Source organism: Catharus ustulatus, chromosome 14, assembly GCF_009819885.2.
Source record: "Catharus ustulatus isolate bCatUst1 chromosome 14, bCatUst1.pri.v2, whole genome shotgun sequence".
Classification (NCBI taxonomy): domain Eukaryota; kingdom Metazoa; phylum Chordata; class Aves; order Passeriformes; family Turdidae; genus Catharus; species Catharus ustulatus.
The window spans coordinates 525,818-548,997 of NC_046234.1; the positions used below are offsets into that span (position 1 = coordinate 525,818).

Consider the following 23,180-nt stretch of genomic DNA (forward strand, 5'->3'; position numbering starts at 1 on the left):
CCGCCCGCCTCGGGGAGCAGGTGCGTACCCAGCACCCCGCGCCGCCCCGCGCTGGACCCCGGCCCCCGCTGCCCCGGCACCCCGGGCCCGCGCCGCCCCGCACCCACGGCACACGGGGGCAGGCGGGGGGGAGCGGGTGGCCCGACCCCCCCTCCCGGCCGTCCGGACAGGATCTCCATGGAAACGGTCCCGGGACACCCCCGAAGGCGGCGGTGGGGCGGCGCGGGGGGGGTGTGCGGGCCGGAGGGGACGGCGACGTCCTGCGGCGGGACAGCGGCGGGGGCGCGGCGGGCACTGACAGCGCCGGGCGGGGGGCAGGGGGCGGCGGGCGGCGGCGTCTCCGCTCCCCGCCCCGCGACGGCACGGCGGTGCCGCTGCCCTGCCCGGCACGGCTGCTCCGGCTCCGGCACCGGCGGCACCTGCCGCTGCCGGGGCGGTGCGGGGGGTCCCGCGGCGGGCGGGGCGGCCGCGCAGCGCGGCACTCCCGGGGCGACGGTGGGACGGGGGCGCCGGGCGCTCGTGGAGTTTGGCGGCGTGGCCCGAGCCCGCCCCGGCCGCCGCCGTGCCCGGGGCCGGTTCAGCGGCGGGTGCCGGCCGGCCGGGTGCCGGGCGGTGGCGGAAGAGCCCTCTCCGGGGGCAGCGCGGCCGCCGCCACCTCCATGTCCGGGGCTGCCCCGGTGCGGCAGCGCGGGGGCCCGGCCGCGGCTGCCGGGGCTGCGGGACGCTCCGCCCGGGAGTGGCCCCGGGGGCAACTGTTGAGCCGGGGGGCTGCGGGAGCGGGCGCGGGGCAGCACCGCGGGGCCTGGCCCCCGGTAAGGCTGCGGGGTGCGGGGCGAAGCCCCCGGAGCGGCCCCGAGGCCGTCGCGTCCCGGGCAGGGGGGGCTGCGTACCCCGGCGGCCGCGCGGGGCCGTGGGCCGTGCCGTGGCCTCGCGGGGCTCGGAGCGGGACGTGCTGCGCCTCGGGCGGGGGGCTCACCGGGGAACCCCCACGGACCCGGCCCCGGGGCGGGCTGCGGCCGGGGCCGGGGCGGTGCCGCTCCGTGCCGACGCCCCCCGACGCCCGGGGCGGGGCGGCGGGGGCGGCCGGTCCCCCGCCCGTGCCCACGGTGATGGCCGGGCAGCGGCAGGACCGGGCGAGGGAGGCGGCGCTTCCTGCCGCCCTCACCGGGGAGGAAACCGGCCCTCCCGCGGCAGCGTGCCGGTACCGGGAGGGGTCCTGGCTCCTCGGCGAGCGACATCAGTGCCCTCATCCCAGCCTGGGTGAGGCCGGTTCGGAGCAGCACCGCGGAAAGGTCTGTCAGGCTAAAATAGAGACGAAGTGAGTTTCTCCTGTCACAGAGCATCCGATCTCTGGCACCCTCCTCCCCTGGAGTCTGAGGATTAGTGCTAGGGCAGGGCCGTTGCATCCCGTGCCCTTCGCAGCTCGTCTGCATCTTTTTGGCCCTGTCTGCAGCAGCCTTCCCTTCCCTTTCTTCTCTTCCCTTCCTTCCCTTTCCGCTGTGCGTTTCCATTGCCCTGGCCACCCTTTGGGTTTGGGTGGTCCCAGTGCCAGTTCTGGCTGGAGGCTGTGTGGCGCCAGTCGAGGACAGCAGCTGCACCGCTGTCACCTGGGTCTGGAGGTGCATTCCAGGTGTCAGAGGCCAGGCTCCAGCAGGGTTTGGCCTTCAAAGCTGCCCTTGGGACCTTTGGGCTCTGGAGCACCAGTCTGGCTCCAAGGCATGGGAGGCTGCAGTCTGTTTTTGGGGTTTTGGATGATGTGCACCGTGTCAGAGACGTTTTTGAACACTGCCATCTCTTAATGGCTCTTTTTCAGTCCTTAAAAATGTGCGGGCTTTGGTGGGGGCCGTCCGGTTGTTGCAAAAAAGCCAGGGTTTAGTGACACCAGTTGTCCAGCAGCTGGGACCAATTATGACAGCACTGCCCAGCGTGCAGCAAACTTTTTTTTTTTTTCTGAAATAGGGACAGATTTTTTTTAAATTTTTTATTTCCAATTCATCGTACTGAGGATCTATAATTACGTGTAGTGTTACTGTTTCTTTAAATCAGCTTAAGCAAATGCGTGTAGGCAAAGCCTGGCTCAGCTCCGCAGCAGCCGGGGTGGCTGTGCAGGCAGTGGGGACCAAACCCGGCTCGGGGCCGCCCTCGCCGGGCACCGCTCTGCTCAGACAGCCCCAGAGGTGGCCTGGCCCGTGCTTGCTGGGTTTTGTGCCACTCTAGTCATTCCTGGTCCATTCTCCTACAGTTTCTGACCTCTGCATGAGCGGTAACATAACATAAGATAGACTGTTCTCCTTTTTTTTTCAGTTTTCTTGTTTAAATTTTTCCCTCGTTGCATATCGTGCCCACTGCAAGTCCTGTGATAGGGCCATCATAGGTTTTTTGATTTAATTTTTAATTTTTTGCCAGCAGTTTACTCAGCTGGGTTTTCCAAAGTGGTGCTCGGGGCCAAAGTGCTGGGGGCTGGTCTTGGGATCAGTGCTCGCTCCAGCCCTCTGCACCTCCAATGGACACCAGTCCATCACATATCAAAACAAATAGAATTCCTTGCCTGCGTTACTAGTGGCAACAAAGAATTGCCAAAGTGAACAAACTATGGCAAGGGAAGGAGACCTGCCTGTCGCTGCAGAGCGTTCCCTTCTGGCCCACCTGACCCCCGGGAGGAGCTGCAGGGCACATCCCACCCCACTCTGCTGCTCCTGCTCCTGTCAGAGTGGCCAGCTGTGCTCTGAGCGCTGAATCCCACCCAAGTTTCCAGCAGCTGACCTCGTTTTATATTTTGTAGCCATCCGGGGGATAAAGCCCCGTTCCTGACAGGTTTTGCTGATCTGGGAATTAATGTTTCAAAGGTGTCTCCCGTGGGTGTGTTTCCAGGGTCAAAGTGCATTGCTCCCGGCCTTCCGCAGTGTCCCCTGGCCACAGGAGCCACACGCTGCTGTGAGAGGGCAACTACGGCATCCTCCCCATGTCCTGCTGCCTTTCTCTGCTCCATACCCTAGGACTGGGAAGTCCTTGTCCTTCCTCTCAGTGCCAGCATGGACAGAGGCACCGCTGGCTGGCCAGCGTTTGCTGTGTCCAAGTGACCCACACTGGGGTTCCTGGGGTCAGCTCATGCTGTGGCTGCCACTCATGCAGGGGGAAAGGCAAAGCTGGTGCTCTCCCTGGGTGAACTCGTGCCGTTGTCTGGGCTCCCGTTGCCAGCACATTGCTGCCTGTTGGCTCTTTGCTTGGTGCTGTCCCACCTGTGCTGGGGATGATGTGCCTGCCCAGAGCAGGCAGAGGGAATTCTGGTGCTGGGGGCCTTGGGAAGACTGGCTGCTGGTGTTTCAGTACCTGTGAATTCCCACCTGCCCAGGCAGGGTGCAGCAGGACACTGCCCATCTCTTGGTGCTGTGCCTGGCGTGGAGGAGAGCAAGGGTAAGCAAGCGCCTTGAAATGTGAGTGGTGTTACTACTTGGAAATTAGTACTTGGAAAATACATGGAAAGCCTTTGAGGGGGATCAAGGCAGCATGGTCCTACAGAGAGGTGATTGGCGCAGGCTGTCTCTGGGAGGAGCAGGGAAAAGCCCTCTTCCCACACTGGTAGGCCTGGCTCCACTGCAGGTGGACGCTGTAGGAGGTCATGGCTCTGGGTAATCTGATCAAAGTGAGTGAGACCAGGTGGCAACGGAGTTGTGACATCTGTGAGGGCAAACACCAATAGCACCAAACTCCCCAGTGAGAAGCGAACCCTTGACTGTCTGTGACTGGCAGCTTGGTGCCAGCCTGAGAAGTTGCTTTATGTGTTTGTCAGTGCAAGTGCTTGAGCAGCTGAGAGTTGTCAGGTTGGATACCTGATTGGGCCAAGGGATCGCTGTCACTGGGAGAAGAGGGTGGTTTGCAGCAGGATGGCTTCAGAATCTACTCTGCCACCCCGTTGCTGCATTAATGCTGGAATGGGAGGTGTGACTGTCAGGGGCTGCGGGAAGCAATTAGGCAGCCTTACTTCAGGCAGCTCAAGTTGGGATCCCCAAGAGCCAGGGTTTATTTAACAGGGGTCAGTGTGGAGATGGCATGGGCTTAATTCTTGTCAGCAGTGGGAGCTGGCAGGTGAGTGCTGGGGGAGCCTGTCCTGGACCCCTTGCTCATGGGATGATGGTGGTCTTGGGGCTGTTGGATTTTCATTGCAAGGAGGACTTGTCTGTAATGAGATAATGGTTAAAAAATGTCCATTCCTGAAGAACTTCGTCTCAGGAAACTTGTTTCCATCACCGTACAGCAATATTTCAGAAGAGTAATTTCTTGACTTAATCCAAGGGAGCATCCATGGGTAGCCAAGTCATCACTAACCTGAGTAAAAGCACGCTTTCACTGCAAGGAAAACATCTGCTTTGCTTTTCCTGGAGCCTGGAAGAGGCGGGTTCGCAGAGTAGCATCGTTTCCTTTTACGAAATGATGAGATGCGTTGCCTCAATGAAGAAAATCGCCTTTTCTTTTAATTTGCTGTAGTAGTTTCATTGCAAACCTCTTGGAGTGCTTGTCGTTGTGTGCAGTGTGTTCAGCACCTTCCTTACTCACAGTTCTTAGGGCACGTTTTGTTTTGGGAGGTGAAGGTGCTTTAATACTGTATGAGCTTCCCCACACAGAATGCCTCAATGTTCTTACTTTATTCTAAACTCGTTTTCCTTGGCGTTAATTAGAATTGGCTGAGCACCTATTTAGCTAAATCAAAATAAGACTGTGGTTTCGTATACACTTCCTTTGGCAGACGTTGTGGATTAAGTAGAGTCTGTGCCAGGCTCTGCCCTCTCTCCCTCTTGGTGAAGCTGATCTAGGAGCTGGTATAGGTTAAAACCAGTCCAGCCAGGGAGTAAAAAAAAAAAAATTTTTAAACAGAGATCAACTCCCTGATCAGGTTTACTGGAATACTGCAGGGCTTCAGTGACATGACTGAAGGGGTGAGAGGAGAGAAGGGCTTCAACAGTTTCTGAACAGCTTCTTCTGCTCGAAGACAGGCATGTGAAACCATGCCCTAGTTGTGTTCTCCAAGGGTTTCCTACAAGTTTAATTACATCCCTTCAATGTCGCTTCCAGCTGCACCAGTGTAGATGGGAGATCTGCTCGCTTTCCGACTCGGCTAGCAGTGCTCTGACCCAGGCAGGCTGCAGTTGCTCTCTCTGGTTCAGTGGTGCACGGGGAGGCTGCTCATCCCTGCATTTCCCACTAAACTTCCTGATCTGCCTTTTTAAGGACGCTGTTGCTCGATTGGTTTGCGCTTGAAGCCACGTCTGGTGCTTGGCCCCTGTTTTATTCCTTCTCTGAGTTCTTATCTGGATTCTTTTTCTTTTCTGTTCTTCGTTCCCTGTGAAATGCCTGTCTTTGGCATGTGTCCCACTCGGTCTGTAGAGGATAGAGGCCAAGAATCCATGAAACAGAGTTGATCTCTGTCACTGTGTCCTCCCAGCTCTCCTCTTGTGGCCATCGTTCCAGCTCTTTTGACCAGCTCTTACTCCAAACGTGCTGTTTGTTCCAGCTGCTCGTAGCACCCCGTTATCACTCCTCCCTTGCAGACCTATTCCGGGGTCACGCCTGATCTCTGCTTGTCCCCAGCTCCATGTCGCGCATCCCCTTCCCCGTGGCACCCTTTGGATTCCTCCTGGAACATGTGTCCTGCTGCTGTGCTTGGGGGCAGAACCTTTCTCCTCCCCTTCTTTCAGTTTAGCCTAAGATGGTGAAATCCCCGCAGATTGTTTGTTCCCCTATTTCCTTTATGTTGCATTTCTCTCCAAGCATCGAAAGACTCCTCCCCTTCCTGCTCCAAGCCACCTCGTTCTCTTTGGGTATGACCCTGCTCTCTGCCTCGGCGTCTGCCCGTCTCCCCCATCGCTGCTGAGCTTTTCTCCCGTCTCACAATGTGTGTTTTTAGCAGGTTTCCCCTCTTCCCCTGACCTCTGATTTCCGTGCCCTGTTTGCTTACTGGTGCCCTCGTACGTGCAGATGGGTCCGTCGCTTTCTCTCTGGCACACCAGCTGCCTTGCCCCCGTTTCTCCCGAGTGCCTGGCCCCCTTTTCGTCCTGCTCCTCGGATCCCCACCGGCAGTTCGGGCTGCAGCGAGGACAGCCGGCAGCAGCTGCACTCCGAGGAGCCGCTCAGCTTCTGCTCTTCTCTTGAGCTGGTGGCCGGCAGGTCCCTGCGTGGCTCCTTTCATGGCACAAGCTGCTGCTTGTCCCGTGCAGAGCTGGTGTCGCCAGGAGTTTGTCAGGGAAAAGACAGCCGACAGACATTGGGGATCACGTGCTGCTTCCAGCTAATTCCCACTCCCACCGCTGCACCGACAGCGTTGCCGTGGCACTGTGCCTGCTTTACCCTTCAGAGCTTAGTATTTCCCTGAACATCCTTGACAGCATCTCTCTCCCTTTTGCAGTCAATCCTGCTTGGTTTGGCTGAGTCCACTTGTTAGCACAGGAGATCCTCTCTTCCTCCTCTGCCTTTTCCCTGGAGCAGCAGAGCTTCTCAATGCTCCAACACCCAGTGCTGCACGATTGGCTGCAACGCTCTCCCCTGAAAGCTCCACCCAGCCGACAGTGCCTCATGGATGCTCCTGAATCTCTGGATTCCCTCGTGTTTTCCACCCATAACTCCAAAGAAAACCAGCACCTTCCTCACAGAAGGAGGGGATAAACCCTCGGCAGCACCACTGGCAAACCTCTGCTCTCTCCAGGAGCCCTCAGCTGAGGACAGACCCTCCTTGTTCGAGGCTTTGCCCCTAGGACCTGCCGTGGGCTACTTTAGGAGAGTCCTGTGCAGCCTTGAAGTTTCAGTACTGTAAAAGACCATCACCTTGTACAACTCTTCTTGGCTGGTGCTGGAGGTTCCTCTAGAGTGGGGAAGAAAAGGGGGAAATGTTTCAAAGGATGTGTGAGCGTGCAAAGACACTTGTGTGTAACTCTTGTGGCAGCCAGCGGCTTTTTGGCAATAACAGTGCTTAGTGAGAGGATGAGTGGACAGTGGATTCTGTCCAAATTCCTCCTAGCCCTCTTCCAGACCTCTGGCATCCCGGGGTGTTGTTCCCCATCTGGCTGACAGCAAAGCTGGGGATGAGTTTTCCAAAAGGGCGGTTGAATGGATCATCCCAAGGAGAGTTTCCAACCCTCTGCTTCCTTTTTGCAGGCAGAGTGGTCCCTGGAGCCCCAGCAGGTCCTGGAGGGTGAGGAGCAGCTGTCATGATCTCTACAGCACCTCTCTACAGCGGGGTGCACAACTGGACCAGCACAGAGCGGATTCGCATGTGTGGTCTCAACGAGGAGAGGTGAGGTGCGTGGGCGGCGGGCAGGGGAAAGGAGGCACAAGAAATTCCACTTAGGGTTCTGGAGAGGCTGTGAGAAGCAAGCTGGTGCAGACTCAACCCCTTTTTACTGGGGTCTAAAATGGCCTGAAGTGCAGATGAGCCTCAGAGAGGGGTTGGATGTGTTGGATGTGTTGGCATTCTGGGGGGTTCCCACATGCCGTGATGCAGCGAGGAGGGTGCTGGAGGTCTCAGCAGATGATCTGTTGCCCGTGTGGTTACGTTGCCTCCACAGCTTTGATGCTGACAAGGCCAAGTTGTCTGCACCTGCTATTGACCTTAGTAGACCTGTGCTCTCAATGGCCAAGGAAGGGAAAGAGCTTGAACTAAAAGCTTTTGGTGACCCGGGAGAGTTTGTGCCAACCAAATGATCAGATGGGAGGGTTGTGACTTGCCACCAAACAGGAGATTAGGGAGGATTAGTGGCTGGGAGGTAGGATCGATCAAGCCAAGCTCTGTGGCTTTGCATCGCCTGTCTTACTCTCAGAAGCGACTAGTTTGTGGCTTCCTCAAGGCCACCGCGTCTGTTCCATGCATTTGCCAAAGCCGGGGAAGTTTTATGTGCACAGAGGCAACGTGTGGCTGTCGTTGCTGGCCGCGGGTGCCGAGGGTTTTGGCAGGCATCCCCCGAGGCCGGTGCAGCAGCGGTGGGCAGGGACGAGCCGCAGGTCTGGCTCGGGCAGAGCTGATCTGGAGCCCGCAGCCCCGCCGGGTGCCCTGTGTCCCGCAGATAAGGGCTGCGATGGCCATACCCGGCGAGCCTCCGGCGCTGCTCCGACCTTACAACAGGCGTCAAATTTGGAGATGTCTGGGCAGGGCGGGGGGCTGCGGCCCCCGGTTCTCTCATCCCCGATCCCCATCTCATTCCTTGGGCCCCGTCTGTGCGCGCACTGCCCGGGAGGAACCGCGGCAGGGCCGGACGGGCACCACGCACCGCCCTCGGGGCTGCCCCGGGGGAGTCCCGCCGGCCCTGCGGCTAGCGGCGGGCGAGCTGCGGGCCGGGAATGTCCGGGAAGCGCCGGGAATGCCCGGGAAGCGCCGGGAGCGCCGGCCCGGGCGCGGGCGGGCGGGCGGCTGCGCTCGGGCTCCCCCTGGCGCTCGGCCCCGGCCCCGCTCCGGCCCCGAGTTCCTCGGACCCCTCGAACACTGCCCGCTCCGGGCTCTCACCCCGCCGCCAGCTGAGGCGGCTCGGGTCCCGCCGCCATCCGCGGCCCACGGACTGTGACAGGCCGGCCCCGAGAACCCTGCAGGGACCGGCCGAGCTGTCACTGAGCCGGAGGTCGGCGGGGATGGCACGGAAACAGCCCCAAGCAGGGTCCCGGCCGTGCGGGAACAAAGCAGGGTCCTGCTGCAAGGGGTGCAGAGAAGGTTGCTGGCACTGGGAGCACGAAGCAGAGTGCCAGAGCTGAGGCAGCCCAGAGCGAGGTCCTGGTGCCAGGGGTGTGTAACAGGGCCCCAGCACTGAGTCCAAAGACAAATCCTGTGCCCACAGCTCTGCGTCTGTGACTGCTATGAAAGCCCAGGATGCAGAAAGCAAATTCAGCTGAAATTATGTCATTGACAGAATCCAAACTCAATCTGTTTTGTGCTGGGACTAGCAGCTTGTCCTAAGCAAACACCAAGGAAGTGCTGTCCAGTGAATACCATCGGGGAGGGAGTGTCCCAAGGAGGTCACAGTCCTTGTCCTGAATGCAGGCTTTCCACTGAGGAATCACGTTCCAGAGACAATGGGTCCAGACATGCTGTCCAGCAAGACATGGCACATTGGGATGGCCATGGACACCTCCTGGTCCTGTCCAGGCCTCCTGGGCCCAGAGAGCTTTGGAACCAGAGGGAGGTTCCCACTGGCAGCTAGGCTGGGCTGGGGGTCCCAGGACAGGGAGGAAGCAGGAGGAACAGGAATGAGGAGGTGCCTGTGGGGGAAGAGACAAGCAGGACGGGTCGCGGGGCAGGATGGAGAAGTGTGGTGGGACAGAATGGGAAATGGAGGGGACAGGAACAGGTGTGTGGCACCAGGCTGTGGCACCGGGGAAGGCTGGCCTGGCCCATGGTGAGGCCAGTGGCCATGGGTAAGGAAGGTGTACAGCTGCTTCACTGTCCCATGCAGGGACAGAGGGAGGTGGGATTCTCGGAGGGTATTTTGGGGTTTTGTAATGCTGTGTCTTCTTTTTCACTTAGGAGAGCCCCCATTTCTGATGAGGAGTCAAAAACAAGCAGCTCCCAGCACTTGGGGTCTCAAGAGTTTTGTGTCAGCAGCAGCCTTTCCGAGGTGAGTTCTTTGCTTGCACAGCTGGGTCCAAGAAGGCCATTCCCTGATGAAACAGGCCGAGCAGGAGCATTTTCCCTAATGGATTCATGGACTCCTTCTTGAGAGGGATGCAGTGAGGCTATGCTCTCCTTTGGGCAGAGCTGTTTGATGATTTTCCCTCTGTGTTTGGGGTGGGCAGATCCTTCCTGCTTCCCTGGGTGCCACTTGCACAGCTCCCAGGAACAGTTTCTCCCTTCTTGCTGCAGGTGGAGCTCACAGCAGTCAGCGGTGGTGGCAGCAGTGCCCAGGGGCTGGATGCTGATGGCAAAGTGGAGGAAAAGCTTGGACCCAAACTGGAGGAACAGCCACCTGATCCCAACCCAAACCTGGAGTGTGTGGGAAAGACTGTGACAGATGACACCCTGGGCCCTCTGGCAGGTCAGGGGGATGGCAGAGGGCAGGAGCCAGCGACCCCCAGAGCCGTGGAGCAGGAGAGCAGCAGTGCTGATGCTGCCTGGACACCAGCAAACCCTCCCAGTGACAAGCAGGCTGATGCTGCCCCAGCCTGCTCCGTGGCTCCAGAGAGTGAGGCCACTGGGAATGAGAAAGCCCCCCCAAGCACTGGAGCACAAGGGCCAGGCGTGCTGGCTGAAGGGACATTGTCTGTGGTTGTCTCCAGCTGCAACTCCTCTGCCTCCACTCCTGCCACCTTCACATTGAACAGGGTTTGCTTTCCTGCCTCTCAGGCCCCTGCTATGCAAAAGCTGCCCCTGTCCTTCCAGGCTGGGGCTGTGCTGAGCCCGAGCCAGTCTCTGGTGTACATCCCCCCGCCCAGCTGCGGGCAGCCGCTCAGCGTGGCCACGCTCCCGGCCACCCTGGGGGTCTCCTCCACGCTCACCCTGCCTGTCCTGCCTTCCTACCTGCACGAGCGTTGCCTACCAGGCATCATCGCTTCCCCAGAGCTGCGTTCCTACCCCTACACCTTCTCTGTCACCAGGCCCATGGCTCCGGATGCCAAAGTAGTGTCTGTGGAGGTGAATCAGCTCAGCTGCCCCCCACCCTCGGGTGGAAGCAGTGCCCAGGCTGCGGCTGAGAGTGTTCCCCTGTCCAGCAGCGGCCTGGCCCTGCCCTCCAGCCAGGCTCTGCTGGCAGCACCAGCCCCAGCTGGGAGCGCTGCTCCCTCCTCTGGCACTGCCATGCAGGCCAGAGCCCCGGCAGCTCCCGAGCCACAGGCACCAGGAGCTGCCACTTCCCTGTCTCCCCTGAAGTCCCCTCCCCAGCTAGAGCGTGAGATGGTCTCATCCCCAGAGTGCAGTGAGATGCCTCTGGATCTCTCCTCCAAGTCCAACCGCCAGAAACTGCCTCCGCCTAGCCAGCGCAAGACCCCCCCCATGCCCATCCTCACCCCCGTGCACACCAGCAGCAAAGCGCTGCTCACCACCGTCCTCTCCAAGTCGCAGCGTGCGGCGCAGGCCACAGGCAGCAGTGTCACCTCGTGCCTCGGCACCACCCCACCCTTGGTCATCTTCCCTGAGTTCCTGCGCAACGGCGAGCAGGGCTCCTGGGTCAAGAACACCACACTCATCAGCACCATCCCCGGCACTTACGTCGGCGTGGCGAACCCAGTGCCAGCCTCGCTGCTGCTCAGCAAGGATGCGGGCGTGAGCCTCAGCAAAGACCCACGCCATCTGCCCAAGCAGGAGCCCATCTCCATCATTGACCAGGGCGAGCCCCGCAGTGCCAGCATTCCCTGCGGGAAGAAAACCAACCAGGTTGGCACGGAAGGACAGCAGGATCCTGCTAGGAGACCTCTTCACAGCAGAGTTGCTCCAGGAGCTCCTTTGTGTCAGTCCAAGGACATCGCCACCTGGAATCCTGTCCAGGGAAGTGTGTACCCACGATGCCCCATCAATGGAAAACCTTCCAATCCTCAACTCCTGCCTCTGGGTTGGTCTCCGTACCATCAAACCCCGCTGCTTTCCATCGGCATCTCCACGGCAGGACAGCTGCCCCTGCCCCAGAGCAGCCCCTGCAAGCCGGCCGGGGCGGGCGAGCTGCTGGCATTCCCAAGCGCACAGCCCGCCGAGCCCAGCGTGGCTGCCCAGAGCCTGCCCGAGGGGCTGCCCCGGCTCCCGCCTCAGGAACAGGATGCTGCGGCCAAGAGCAAGAGCTGCCGGGCCTTGCCCAAGCCCTACGAGGAGCCAGCCAACCCAGCACCGCTGGAGGCAGGCCCAGCTCTCCAGACCAGCGCTCTGGATGGGAAAGGGGGGAAGGGGAAGCTGGACAATGCTCCAAAGAGTCAGGAGTGCACTCAGCTAGAGGCTGACTCCGGTCAGGAGAGCAACGCACAGACTGAGGCTCCCCAGGGGAGCTGTAGCCTCAAACAGTTGGATGCAAAACCCAAAAACCAAGTGTTGGCAGCGTATTTGTCACATGAGCTGCCGGCGGCTGGGCAGCAGGGCCCGCGGATGGTGCCGGAGGTGCCCACGGATGGGCAGCGCAAGGAGCCGGGCTGTGAGGGCTCCCAGGAGCCACCGGCCACGGAGCCCCTGCCGTGTGTGCAGCAGGTGGATCTGTGCAGGGTCAAGAAGGAGCGAGTGGAGTGTGATGTGTCCTTTCCATTGGTGACCTGCCTGCGGGCCGGGGCGGCTCCCCAGGCCTTCCCCGAGGCCAAGCTCAAAGGAACAGGGCAAATCAAGCAGGAGGTTGGCACACGCTGCAAGGCCAAGCGGCAGCATGATGGGGACACCAGGCAGAGCCACAAGAGACTGAAGTGCCAAGGCCAGGACAGTGAGGAGTCCCCAAGCAAGTCAGGAAGCCGGAGCGTGCATGGCCGGAAGGTGCATGGGATGGGCTGGGACCCCTGGGTCAGGGCAAAGGTGGGGGAGAGGAGGGAACTCTCATGAGGGGACAGCTGATGGTACAGGGCTTCCTACCTGTGCTCCTGGGCATTGCCTGGCTATGGGGGGATGTACCTGTGCTGCAGGCTGTCCAGGACAAAAATATCAAAGAAGCTGGAGGGCACCAGCGTAATCAGTGGAGATGGAGTTTCATCCTTTTTGTGGGAGCCAGTGGGAAGCTCCAACTTCAGCCCATGTCCTCCCTTCACAGTGGCAAAAACACCACGACAATCCACATGAGCTTGGCAAGCAGGAGGGCCGGGAAGGCCGGAACAGCCTGGGTGCCATCACAGACCACAACAGCCTCAGGGTAAAGCGCAAGCGTCGGAGGCCAGCGAAGACGGAGTGCCCATCTCCAACTCACCGCGGAGACAGCCACGAGGAAGGTACTCCTGGGAATGGCAGCGGGTTCCTGCGGGGTCAGGCTGCGCTAGGGGCCAGCCTGCTGCTCTCCTGAAGCCAAATGACCTCTGGAGCTGGGTTGGGATCCAAAGCAGAGCTTCAGCATGATCAGACTCCCAGAATGGAGGAGGTTGGGAAGAACCTTAAAGCCTATCTTGTTCCACCCTGGAAGGGTGGGCAGGGGCACCTTCCACTAGACCAGGTTGCTCCTAGTTGAGCCTGGCCTTGGATGTTTCCAGGGATGGCGCATCCCCCACCTCTATGGAGAACCTGTGCCAGTGTTTCACCACCCTCATTTTCAAAATCTTCTTCCCTATGTCCAATCTAAACCATCCTCCGTTCATTTAAAGCCATCCCCCTTGGGCCATTGCAGCAGCCCTGCTGTGGTGACACTGCACTGCCCTTCCCACATCACAGGTCTGTGATCTGTTTTCTCAAGGCTCGGTTTTCCTCACAGGGTACTTGGAGAAGAAGCCCAAGAACAACTTCCGGGATTTCATCCCGGTAGTGCTGAGCAGCCGGACACGCAGTCAATCGGGTGAGCTGGTGGCAGTCCTGGTGGGACTGGGAGCATTCCCTTTTCACCTTGTCCCTGCATTTTGTCCTGCTTTGAGGCCCTGCCTGGTGGATCCTCTTGGCTTTTTTTTCAGCTAGAAATCTTACTTTTTTGCAGGAAGCATTGCTGGCTCTTCTGCTGGGGTGACGGGAGAGTGTGATGTGAGTGGTCAGGAGACTTCACCATTGCTGGAGGAGGATCAGGAAGAAGAGGAGGAGGAGGAAGAGGAGGAGGAGCAGGAGATATCCTTGAAACATCGCAAGCTGCGCAAATCCCACAGGACATCCCGCTGCCACAGCCGCAGGGACAGGGACAGATCTGTGTCTGAGAGGAGCAGCTGTCACACGAGGAGGACCCGGGAGCTGCCCTGGAGAGCAGAATCACCCAGGCAGCTGTGGGAGCCCAACGAGGAGGAGGAGGAGGATGGCCACATCAAAAGGAAGAAAAGGAGACGGCAGAAAAGTCGGAAGTACCAGACAGGGGAATACCTGACGGAGCGGGAGGAGGAGCAAGTGGGATATCCCCACCGGAGGCGGAAATCTAAAGCAGGTACAACCTGGGAAAAGGGTTCTGGTGCTAAACTGGGCACCAGCATGGGAATTTCTGTTATGTATGGAATCTTTGGGGAGATTTGGTTTTCATTAATTTTTTTTGTAGTGATGAAACTCCCTCACTTTTAACGACTTGGTGGCTGCAGCATGGACTGCTTCAATCGATCAGCTCTTCTTTCAAAAACATTTACAGTAAATTCCAGAGCAGTAAACAGCGATTTGTGTGGCTAATTAGACACTGATCTTACCCTTGGATTAAGACAGAGGGCATGGGAAAATGAGAATGGGACAAGCACAGTGGAGTATTTCTGGACAAGCAGGGCCCCTGGGAGCCACACTCAGCAATCTGTGCTAACATGGGGGATGCAGAGCCACCCCAATCCACCTAGGCTGCTCTTGGCTTTGTCTTGCTCTATGAGGGCCACTTGCAACCTTGCACCAGGGAGGACAAGGGTGAGAGGATCAGCAAGGGTGCAGTGATGGGGGATCCCCCTCTGTGGTTTGGAGGTGTGAGAAGGAACACGCTGGGCCTACCTGTGCCGCTGCTGCTGCACCTTCCCCTGCCACTGCCAGACCCTCTGTGAAACCTAAACCCATGATGAACACACCCCTGAGGGCAGCAGTTCTTGTGGTCCTCTCTCCCTGTGCAGGGACAGGGAGGCTGTGGGACCTGTGTGCTGTCGCTCAGCGTGTACTGGTGCTTGCCTGTGGCTTGTAGCCATGCCCAGAGTCACACAGGTGACTTCAGGGGGAAAGTTGTCATGGGCAGTTCTTGTGCCAGCCTTCTGCATGCTTGGGCTGTGCTCTTGGAGGGCATGAAGTGGCCACAGCCCTGTTGCCTTCTGCCACACTGGAGCTCAGACTGGCGCTCCTCGTGTGCTGCTGAGGTGCTGTGGGAGCAGCGGTAGCTCTGTAGTCCCAGCCCTGGTACCTGCTCCAGCTCAGCGTTACACTATCCTGCCGTGTCTGCGAACCTCTGCCAGACCAGGAACAAAGTTTCAACTTGTCTTCCCGGTGTTTTGGCAACTCAGAGGCACTCTCAGGACTCCTCCTGTTCAGAACAGGAGCCTGGAAGGAGCTTTGAGTGCAGGAGGGTTTGCCCAGCAGCTTTACCACATATGTTAAGAGTTTCTGTCTGTCTGTCCAGCTTCCCTCAGAGGCTGCTCACTCAGCCCTCAGATAGGGAGGGGATCTCCCTAGTTTGGATTCAGAAGTTGTGGCTGAAGCCACCTCCAGTGGCAGTGAAGTCTTGAAGTTCTCTCCATGCTGTGCAAAGTCCTTTCCTCTGTCTCTTTTTAACTAATCTCTTACTCATTTCATGGGATGCTGCAGGATTGGGTGAGCAGGATTCCTCCATTCATGGAAGACAAGGCTGGATTCCTAACTGGATTCATGTTAATGAAATCTTAAATGTGCTCCTTAACTTTGGGGGAAGATGTGAGAGGGCAAGGCAGGGCCTGTATGTTTAGGCAGCAAGCACTGAGTGTTCACAGACAGTTCCTGCTCCTCCTGCCTCTCTAAGACATATCCCAGTGAATCCTGCTGCTGTCTTGGTGTCTTGAGTCCATCCCAGATGGGAGAATCTGTGTGTTCTCTCTACTCCTCCTTCCTGCAGTGTCTCTGGGGATGAATTTAGAAACATGGAACCCCAGAAAGGTTTGGGTTGGAAGAGACATTAAAGCTCATCCAGTTCCACTCCTTGCCGTGGGCAGGGACACTTTCCACTATCCCAGGGTGCTCCAAACCCCATCCAACCTGGCCTTGGACCCTTCCAGAGATGTGCAGCTCTCAAAGATGGGCAGTCTGTCTTGCCTGGTGGCAGAGGTTTAGGTGACCTTCACTGTGGTATCTACTGAGCCCCTGAGTCACATTTCTCCTGTAGATTGCAGGCACCGGAAGCAGAAGGAATCTGGGAAGGGCAAAGGCACAGAGCTGCAGCTGAGGAGCAGGCTATCCCCATCCCCCCGGAAATCTCAAGGACACACGGACTTTCGGAATGGCTTCTTCCTGGAGCACTCTGACAGCTCTCCTATCCAAGAAGAGCTGGAGAAACCATCAGGAAAACGCAAATGTAAAACCAAACACCTGGCAGGGATCTGTGACGAGGGGAAGGTATGGCTTGAATGGTGAGGGGACAAGGGGACTCCCATGAGTCATGGCCACATGTGCCAAGGAGTTGTGTTCCTTTCTTTCCCAGGGGAAAGGCTGCTGCAACCAGCCCAAAACGTGCTCTCTGAAGAAGCCCCAGGACTTGTGGACACTTTGTACGTCCCATTGTGCCAGCCCGGGGAGTTCCCCTGAGCTGCCCCCAGCACAGAGTGTTCCTCCTGGAGCTCGGCGGCTGATTGTGAACAAGAACGCAGGGGAGACACTCCTGCAGCGAGCAGCTCGCCTGGGCTACAAGGTGAGTGCTGTGCCCTCCTGCGTGTGCCCCTGCCTCCCCAGTCAGGCTGGGTGTCACAGCCATGCTTTCGCCCTGCAGGACGTGGTGCTGTACTGCCTGCAGAAGAAGAGCAATGATGTGAACCACCACGACAATGCAGGGTACACGGCCCTACACGAGGCGTGCGCGCGCGGCTGGATCGACATCCTGCACATCCTGCTCCAGCACGGCGCCAACGTCAACTGCAGCGCCCAGGACGGCACCAGGTGAGCCAGGGCAGCATGGGGCAGGGAGAGGGGTGGGTTCTTCAGTGGGTCAGCACTCAAGTGATCTTAACGCAAAGAGCATTTCCTTAGCGAACTTCCGGCCCCTTTCTGCTTCTGCCCTTGCAGGCCTATCCATGATGCAGTAGCAAATGACAACCTGGAAACCATGTGGCTTCTCCTTTCCTATGGTGCTGATCCCACTCTGGCCACATACTCTGGGCAGACAGCAGTGAAGCTGGCCACCAGCGATGTGATGAAGCGCTTCCTCTGTGGTAGGTGCCAGGCCTGGGGTCACAGTGCTCCAGACCTTCCCCTCTGGCAGCATACAGAGCCAAATCTGGGTGTCAAAGGGCCTGAGCAGAAAATGGCTCAGTCTTTAGTTCTGCCATGTCACACAAACATGTTTTTACCACCCAAACTTTAATTATAGAATTGTATGTGTTTCCTGTATAAGATACAAGTCACTTTTCAGTTTTCATTTTGCAAGGAGATGGCTGTGCTGTGGTCACACAACTAAATACAGTGCTCTGCTTGGAGATGCTGTTCTACACTCCCTGGTTCTACTGCTTAGCCTAAGGGAACATATTTTATTACCAAACAATGCTGCCTTCTATGGCAAAAGAGCTCTGTCCAAATGCTGCTGCTGGCAGAAAGGGCCCATTTGGATCCCTATGGCTGCATTTGGTGCCATTTGTGTACATATGAGATGAGTTTGTGGCTTCCCCACAAAGGCAAGGAAGGGACAGCCAGAGCTGGCTCCCAGACAGAGACGAGACAGAAATTCCCCGGTGTTGAAAAAACTCTATTTGCCCACTACCTGTGTGAGCTCCTCTGGGCTCAACTACTCGCACAGGTTTTGGGGATGGGTCAGGACTGCTCTACAAATCTTTCTTTCCAAGCCTTTTCACACTGTCTGTTGTTTTCCCTTTTCTGCCCCCATTTCCTGGCTGGGAGCCTGGGGTGGTGCCCACTCCTGAGCAGGGACACCCTTCCTGCAGCATAATTCCCAAGTGGGAAAAGCAGCAGCGGTGGAGCAGCTCCCCTGAATCTGTGGATGTGCACATCAGGATGATACTTTGGGGATTAACTCTCTCGATTTCCCTCCTCTAGATTACCTGTCAGACCTGCAGGGCCGCAGTGATGGAGACCCTCGGACAGCCTGGGATTTCTACAGCAGCTCTGTGCTCGGTGAGTGCAGAGCAGGAGGTGATGCTGTGTAAAACACATCCCTCTCTACTCACATTTTGGGAAGAGACCTTGCTGTGGTGATACATGCTGGGAGTTGCTCCTGGGAGGGACTTCTTTGGGAAGCTGAATCTGCATCCCTTTGAGTGAGGACTGGGTGTCAGGTGCTGCTGGTGATTCCTGCAGGTCTTTGCTTATTGATACCAAACATGTCACTCTTGGAGCAGTTCTTGTTGCTGCCCTGCTAACTGGTCACCAAGGAAGGTGAAGTACATACTCAATTCCTTCCAGGTGTAGAAGTTGAACTTCCAGGTTCCCAGAGCTGCCCATCCCTCTTCCCTTCTTTGGAGGGGAGATGTTTATCCAGGGGAGCTCCTGTTCTTACAACATCAGGCATTTTTCAGTGAAGGTCTGACTTCTGCCTTTGCTGTCACTTCCTAAAAACTGTGGTTACAGTGAAGATGTTCTAGATCTGACATGGGCCTGTGGCACACTGGAGTCCCTCCAGCCTCTTTCACATTCAGAACTCCCAAGCCCTCTGCAACGACTTGGAGCGCTTACCCTGGGAGGCTGAGAGGCTGCCTGTTGATTGCAGTTGTTCACCTCCATAACTTCCAACATCCTTCTAGAAACAAAAACACATCTGATACATTCAGGAGGTGCTCTGGGTAGATGACTTGTCCTTGTCTTCCCATCCCAGATCAGGAGAAATTGTACACTCCTGAGACTGCTGTTTGTAGGCTGTTTCCCTCAGCCCTGCCAAGGGAACAGTTCAAACCTCAGCCTCCTTCCTCAGAATTTCTCACTCTCAAGGCTGTCACAGCCTTTACAAAGACAAATAGCCGTTCTTTTAATTTATTTTTAAAGATACTTTTAAATATACTACCCTCTTTGATTTATCACTGATTCCCTGCTGCCCCATCCACAGGGCATTCCCATTGCTGCCTTTGGGAGGCTGCCTGGCAAGGCAGGAGCTAACCCAGCTGGGGAGTGATCCCTTGCCCTGCCGGGTCTGTTTCCAGCAGGCACGGGAAGGGAAGAGACCCTCCTCCCCATCCTCCTGGGATCAGTTTACAGCAGCAACTGTGGTGCCAGCCCCATGTCACCTGTGCTGTGCCAGGCACTGCTGCTGACCACTGCCAGAGCTGCAGAAAAAGCAGGATGCCCAAGCCTGGGACATGGGCTGGTTTCTTTACAGGACACTGTGTGTCCTGAAATATCCTTTTCTGGCTCAGATATCTCAGCAGTCACCTGGGGTCACTTGGCACAGGTACAGCCCAGGGCAGGAAGTACCTGGTTCTGCTCTCAGTCATCACAGGCAGGAAACAACTCTCCTCCTCCAGTGGATCAGTCCTTTGAAATCTCCCTTTCCATTAGCTCCACCAGCTGAAGCACTGATATCCCTCAGGATATAGTAGAAATCTCAGGCTCTGCTTGAGCTTTTCCTATTCTTTGAGGCAGGAATGCTGTCCACATTTTCCTTGAGAGCTGCAACTCTCTAGGGACAGAAGGATTATGAAGGAAGCCAGGGTGTGGGATCTCTGAGGTGTGGAAAAGTGATCAGTGAGTGTCCTGTACTTGGTGCTGCTGGAGCTCCAAACACAAAGTCCCAGTCCGGGGTTTGTCTCCACCTGGGCCAGACATTGTTGTGCCTGATTGTCTCCCCAGGGGTACGGAATGTTCCTGTCCTTGTCCCAGCCTTTGCACGGGCAGATGGACAGGACCAAGCTTTCAGGACAGACAGTGAGCCCTATTTTTGCCACATTAAATGCATTTAATTATTTTTTTTCTGAGTTGCTCAGGAAATCTGAGATTTTTTAGTGATGGCATCTGAGCTTCGCCAGCAGCAACATTGGATCAATAACCACGTCACTTATTTTTGTCCTATTCTACAGCAAATCTGGACAATTTCAGCACCCTGTTTCTTAGGGAATTTTTTTCCCTTGGCAGCATGAGGGGCTGGAGGGGAGCAGGAGGGGTGCAGTTCTCACATGGCTGTGGGAATGTTGTGGGAAGGTGCCCACGGGATTGTGGCAGTGGCCAGGGAGTGCCAGCATGGGCTGGTGTGTGACTGAGCAGTGCCAACCTCTGTTCTTTGCAGAGGGGAAGGACAGCATCGGCTGTGACCTGCTGCTCAACCCTCCAGGGAGCTCAGACCACGAGGAAGAGGAACAAGAAGCAGATAACTTCATGTTTGAGTTCTCAGACAAGCCACTGCTTCCCAGCTACAACCTCCAAGTGTCCGTGTCCCGGGGGTGAGTGCCTTTCCTGGAGCACAGAGCAGCACCACAGGTTGTTGGTTGTTCCAGTGGGGTTAAGAGGTGCTCGTATATCTTAGGTGTTTATTTCATAGAATCATCACAGAATCCCAGAATGGTTTGGGTTAGGAAGGGCCTTACAGCTCATCTCACTCCACCCCCCCTGCCATGGGCAGGGAACCTTCCATTAAAACCGGGTGCTCCAAGCTTCATCCAGGCTGGCCTTGGGCTCTGCCAGGGGTGGGGCAGCCACAGCTGCTCTGGGCACCAGAGGGAAGTTGTGACTGTGGCACTGGGGAAGTTGGGGAAGCAGTGCCTGGCTTGGCACAGCCTGGGATGTTCTCAAGGAGCGGGGAAGGCTCGTCCGGGCTCCCCCCACCCTCCATGGCCAGGCACATCCTGGTGCCCTGAGTGTCCCTGTGCTGTGCCTGAGGAAGCTCCCTTCTCTCATCCCCGTAATCCTGCTTCTAGCCCCATGTTCCTTCAGCAGCAGTTCACACTGATGGCTCTGAGATTGTTTCCTTTCCATCATGGCTAAATCATGGAACAGCACTGCCACCTGCACCCCTGTGACACAGTGGCTGCTGCTGGGGCAGAAGGGTGACTTGGAAGAGGCAGCAACCAAAGCACTGCTTCTCTGTGCAGCAGATTTCTGTGTGCCTGGCAGTGTCTGTCCATGCAGAGGGACACATGCAGTCTGCCCTCCAGCAATAAACCACACCAGAAGCTCCACTTCCTGCCCATGTGGTTTATTCCTGGCAGGGAAGCTGCCAGGACCTTGTTGAAGGCAGGACTTTCATGCCTCTGTCCCTGCCTGGCTGTGAGTGTTTTAAAAAGCCGTGACCTGTGAGGCAGTGATCAAACCCAGTCCATGGGCTCCTGAGGGGAAGCAGCAGTGGAGAACAGTGCCAGGGCCACAGGGGAGGGCCAGTGTGCCAGGAGAGCAGAGGGTCAGGTGCTGTGCCTGCAGCCCCCTCCAGCCCTATAACCCTCCATGCTCTTGCCATCCTCGCAGGCCCTGCAACTGGTTCCTGTTTTCCGATGTGCTCAAGCGGCTGAAGCTGTCCTCACGCATATTCCAGGCTCGCTTCCCACACTTCGAGGTGGCCACGCTTCCCCGGGCAGAGTTCCAGCGCCAGGTGTCCCTCAGCCAGGTGCTGGCACAGGAGGTGCCGGCCAGCCCCGAGCTGGCACCGGGCACGGCAGAGACTGTGGAGCTGGTGCACTACGAGCCCGAGCTGCTGCAGCTGCTGGGCTCGGCCGTGGAGTACCAGGCGTGGAGCAGCTGACGGGCACCGGCCACTCCCGGCATCACGAGGCAATAATAAGGACCAAGGGGAAGCAGCTCTCTCAGCGCCAGCAGCAGGGGCCCGAGCCCTTGAGCAGCCGCTCCTCCTCTCCTCAGGGTCTCCGTCAGCTGGGGAGGGAGGACCCTCGCCTCCAAGGACTTCCCGAGGTCCCCCGGCCACGAGCAGTGGCGGTCGCTGCCGCCTCCTGCAGCTCCGGTGGGTGGTGGAGCCCCCTGCACTCAGAGGGGGCTTAGTGGGGCAGCAAGGGGTGGGAGCCGCTGCCCCTCCCCACCGAACCCTACGGAACTGCGCCTCTCTGTTCGCCCTCCCCGTCCCAATGTCTTCCATAGTATTTATTTAATTAGTATTTAATTTGTAATGTTTTCTTTGTTTTTTGCTGAGTCTGTATCACTGTGATGGTGAGCTCCGGGCTGTGGGATGAGGCCGTCCCCCACCCCTCTCCAGCGTGCCCCGAGGCTAGCCCGGCCCAGGGGTTCCCGTCCCTCCCCGGCCGCAAGCCAGGGGACAGCCCCTTCCCTTGGCTTTGGAGCTGGCTCCTGCTGCCAGCGCTCGGCCCCATCCGGGAGCCAGCCCCATCCTCTCCCGTGCTCCTTCCTCCATCTCATTCGTGCTGCTGCTCCCTGTGCCCCGCTTCGGCAGCTTGTGCCCCGCCCCAGGCTCTGTCCCCAGGGCCGGAGCCGCCCCCTTGCCCCGCCGCTGTCCCGGGAGCGGGTGCGGGCAGGCTGCTCTGCCTCGGGGCCGGTACAGTTTTATTGTACAGGTGCTAACAGGACTGAGGTCGGGACAATCGGGGGATTTTTGTCTCTCCCCGCTCCGCAGCGGGAGCCTTGGGTGAGTTTTTTTTGTTGGTTCGTTTTTTCTTTGTGTTGTGTTTCTCCCCAGCCAGGGCAGGCGTTTTCCCCCCTTGGAGCCCCGCTGCCAGCCTTTCCCCGGGGGCCCGGCAGCACCTTCTTTAAGCCAAGGGTTTTTTGCCTTTGGGTGTGTATTCTGGTTGCTCTTTCTGATTTCTGTTTTATTATATGCAGCAACAGGCTGTGGTGTCAAAAACACTGATGTACAGAAAAAACCTGCATCAGGCTCCCTGGCTCCTGCCTCTTTTTTTTTCGTGTCCAGGCAGATTTCTGTGCTTGTCAGCCTGAGTCTGTGGCTCAGGGAAGGGAGAGGGGAAGTGCCCTGTGGGAGCTGCAAGGCCCATGTGTCTGCACAGCTGGGAAAACAGGGAGACTCCACTGCTCCTCCCAGCTTCCTGCCTCACCCTGGTCCTGGGAACTCTGCAGCCAAGCCCAGCCATCCCCAAACACAGATGGCAGGGTAGCCCTGTCTGGTCCCTGACTGGCTTTACTCACCGCTGCGGGAGCAGAGGGAGCTCAGGGCACTGCTGTAGTTTTGTTATTTGTTTCCTTAGAAAGGGCAGCAGGAATGCCCTGGTGGCAGGACTGGGAGGAAAGCTTTGCCCACACACCACCAAGAGGAACTCCCCAAAGTGGTACAGGAGCAGTCAAGGCAGGCCCTAAAAAGAGAGGAGAGAGATGCTCCTACCCCCACACTCCTCGTGAGCCTAAGGAGGTGCAGCCTTAGGGAAAACTCACCAAATTTATGATCCGAAATGTTCAGTTGGAATCAAGTGGGTGGGAGGGAGCTGACAGGGTTCAGCTGGCCACCAACACCAGCCCAGGGATGCGAACCAGAGCAGCTGGAGTACCTGAAGCTTGGCAGAGGCTGAGGGCACGGGCTCTGCTTGGCTGGAGGAGCACAGGGGCTCTCCTGCTCTGCACGGGCCTTCCCTGCAGGCAGCTTTCT

At 57.8% G+C, this 23,180-nt stretch overlaps 1 protein-coding gene across 1 annotated transcript; it reads left to right on the plus strand.

Moving 5' to 3' along the window:
- BCORL1 (BCL6 corepressor like 1) lies at positions 1-22,458 on the plus strand. Its single transcript, XM_033072514.1, has 14 exons — positions 1-20; positions 7,147-7,285; positions 9,500-9,590; positions 9,836-12,409; positions 12,681-12,855; positions 13,329-13,409; positions 13,545-13,976; positions 15,861-16,090; positions 16,176-16,382; positions 16,461-16,627; positions 16,754-16,899; positions 17,738-17,815; positions 19,914-20,067; positions 21,086-22,458. Exons 2-14 carry the CDS (start codon positions 7,200-7,202, stop codon positions 21,357-21,359), a joined length of 4,695 nt encoding a protein of 1,564 aa, XP_032928405.1. The 5' UTR covers positions 1-20; positions 7,147-7,199; the 3' UTR covers positions 21,360-22,458.
- The last annotated feature ends 722 nt before the right edge of the window (positions 22,459-23,180 follow it).

Coding starts and splice junctions, on each gene's coding strand:
- BCORL1 (XM_033072514.1), top strand. CDS start 7,200: ATGATCTCTACAGCACCTCTCTACAGCGGGGTGCACAACTGGACCAGC. Junction 7,286..9,499: donor TGTGGTCTCAACGAGGAGAG/GTGAGGTGCGTG, acceptor TTTTTCACTTAG/GAGAGCCCCCATTTCTGATG. Junction 17,816..19,913: donor CTACAGCAGCTCTGTGCTCG/GTGAGTGCAGAG, acceptor TGTTCTTTGCAG/AGGGGAAGGACAGCATCGGC.